Below are 2,976 nucleotides of genomic sequence, written 5' to 3' on the forward strand. Positions count from 1 at the left end.
GGAGATGGCATGGGGTTCTTGGTGACGGTGCGGGCTTCTTAGCAACGGAAAGGAGCTTGGTGACAGTGCGGGCTTCTTGGCGATGGAGAGGGCTGCTCGGTTTACGAATGCGCCACCTCCGTGGATTGCGTGAGAATAGAGAAGGATGGAGCGGAAGGAGAAAAGCGCCGCAGATAGAGGAGGAGGGATTGAGGGAAGGTGGTGGTACAGTCTACGACTCTACAGATGGAGGGGGCCGGGGGAGGGAGGCGCTATGGAGGGAGGGAGGAAGGCGCTACAATTTGAGATTCAGAAGAAAGACGAGGGAGGGAGGCGCTGCGTGTGCGAGTGAGCATTCACTTAAGATTAGGGGGTTTTGTTGTTAGGTTAAAGGATAAAACAATAAAAGCATTTGACATTGCATGTTAATCTTCGATTCGGTTTGGTTCGGTTCGGTTTTTTTTCTATTGAACCAACCGAAAACCAAACCAAATTGATCGGTTTTATTAGAAAAAACCATTTTTTCGGTTTTTAAATTGATTATTGTAAATTTTTGTTTAATTTTACGCTAAATTTCGGTCCGGTTCGATAACTTACGCCCCTATTAAAAAGAAGGGGAGTGTTAGGTAAACAATGACCATCTTGAACAACATGAACAACCACCAATCAAATAAAAATACACTACATCCTAATTTAATGCTACTAATTAAATTTAAGATTAATTTACTCTTTTAACCCTATTAATTCACATTGTTCAAAAATGTTAGTTACTTATACTTTTTCTAAAAAGAATAGTAAACGGCAGATGGTTGTTGTCGTTTATGCCAAAAAAAACTATTGTTGTCAAGAATGTTGAATTGTTGACCAAATAAAAATCTGCGTACACTAATTTGATAATTATTTTGGCCACAATAATTCATTCAAATCAAATTAACCATATTACATGTGACTCGACATGGTACGCAAAACTCTGAAACTCAATAAAACCAATGGTGTTTAATGTTCTTTAACATGGCTTCCTGGTGGATATAATATAGTTTTTCGTTGGATATAGTATGAAGAGTGGCATAATAGGAGTTGATATTGGAAGAAAAATAACTATATTGATATAGAACATACAAAAGTACAAAACCATCCAATCTCATCATACATAGCTCTTCAGTCATCCCATCTTAAAAAAAAAAATACAAAAATATACATTGCTTACATTTCATAAGTGCTGATATGATTGCAGTACCTAGCTTATTTCTGTTTGAATAAAAGATACAAATACTATAGTTTTCTCAAACAAAAAGATAGCATTAAAAGGTTTCAATTTGTTGGTGAAAAAGAGCAGCAAAAGTCTCCATGTGATTTTGGGTGAGAGCCAAACCAATCTCAATTCCACCATCGACATTCCTACCTTCAGAAAGAGAAAACGAAGCTGTCTTATTAACAGAAGCAACATCAACTCTTATAGGCTTTCCAAATCCAAAATCAACCCCATAAACCCCAAACCATGGCGAACCCGAAGGTGAGTACAATCTACTCCCTTCTCCAACAACAGATTGAACCATTAACATGTAATTTTCTGCCCCATTTAACACCCCATTATCATTATTCTCCAAATCATACAACACCTCTGTTATCATCTTCAGAGCATTTATGAACCCATCACTCCCTTCTATCCTCTCTTTCTCTACCGATATCAACGGAATCGCCACGCAGTTTCCAAAATATGTTGGCCCCAATGGAGGTTCCAAACGGGATCTACAATCCACGTTGAATAAAAATGCAACTTTCTTGGACTCTTGTTGCTCTGCTTTCACCAGGCAATGCAACAAATAAGCACTAGTGACCGCAAAAGTTGAAACCTTGGTTTCCAAGTTACTGCTTTTTGCATGTTTCTTGAGCTTTTGAATTTGTGAAGTCTTCAATTCAAACACCCCTTTAACTACATCGGTTCTTGCTTCCGTGGCTGCTTCCAAGATCTTAAGACTCCTATTGTTTTCTCCACCGAAGTTCAACCATGTCTTCGCGAACAACTCGGCGATTCGCTTTGGGTCCTTTACGGCCGATCTGTCAAAGAACGGTGTTAGATTCTCGGGAAGTGACATCGATGGCGTATGTGAGATCTGGGAGCACGTATAGGCCCATGCTTTCATGAACATGGTTGAGCAGTTTCCATCGAAAGCGGCATGGTGAGTAGTTATTCCGATGCAAAAGCCGGAGTTCGGGAACAAGGTTACTTGCAATGCAAGCAAAGAAGCTCTGTGATCTGAGATACTCAAGCGAGGTACTAATTGTTGGAACTTGGAAACTTGGCAAAGATTGGAACAAAGGTGGTTGAAATCTTCGTTGGATTCGGATACGATGAGAGGAACGGAATCTTGACCGGGGACGTAGGTGATGGCAGGAATCAGAGAATGTTGCGGCCAAGTGATGTTACCGGCGAGGGGGAAGAAGTGTTGAAGAGTGAGTTGAAGGGAGTGTTTGAGATTGGGAAGAAGAGAGTCAAAGAATGAAGATGTTGGGTTTGGGAATTCGTAGAAGTAAAGACGCTCTGTGGAGGGAAGCCTTAGCCATAGCAGGTCGAAGAAGGTTAAGGGAAGGGTGGTGGTTGTGGTGGTGGTGGTTCCTTGTGGCGGCGCAACTTTGTAAACTTCATGGACTTTGAAGAATGCTGGAGTAGATTCCGCCATCACGTGCGCGAGAGCGTGTTAGAAGAAAGAATGGGGAATTAATTGTTAATTGGTTTTTGAAGGTTGGCTTGGTATCCTCCTTCCTTGCTATTTATAAACAAAAATCTATAAGTAGGGCCGGGCAACTTTTGTGTTTTCTGGCAACGTTTAACCATCAAATCAAAAGTGAGTGATCTCTCATCATTCGACATAATCTCACACCATTAAAAATATTATTGATGGCTAATTAATAGTTACAAAATACTAAAATTGATGACCCCTAACATTCTTTAACAAAAATATTAAAAAAAATAATTTTAAAAAATTTCTCTCTAAT

The 2,976-nt window shown here is 39.9% G+C and overlaps 1 protein-coding gene across 1 annotated transcript; it reads right to left on the bottom strand.

Moving 5' to 3' along the window:
* LOC107621675 (phenolic glucoside malonyltransferase 1-like) lies at positions 1,063-2,766 on the bottom strand. Its single transcript, XM_016323695.2, has one exon. It carries the CDS (start codon positions 2,658-2,660, stop codon positions 1,281-1,283), a length of 1,380 nt encoding a protein of 459 aa, XP_016179181.1. The 5' UTR covers positions 2,661-2,766; the 3' UTR covers positions 1,063-1,280.

The sequence above is a fragment of the Arachis ipaensis genome, chromosome B10 (assembly GCF_000816755.2).
Source record: "Arachis ipaensis cultivar K30076 chromosome B10, Araip1.1, whole genome shotgun sequence".
Classification (NCBI taxonomy): Eukaryota; Viridiplantae; Streptophyta; class Magnoliopsida; order Fabales; family Fabaceae; genus Arachis; species Arachis ipaensis.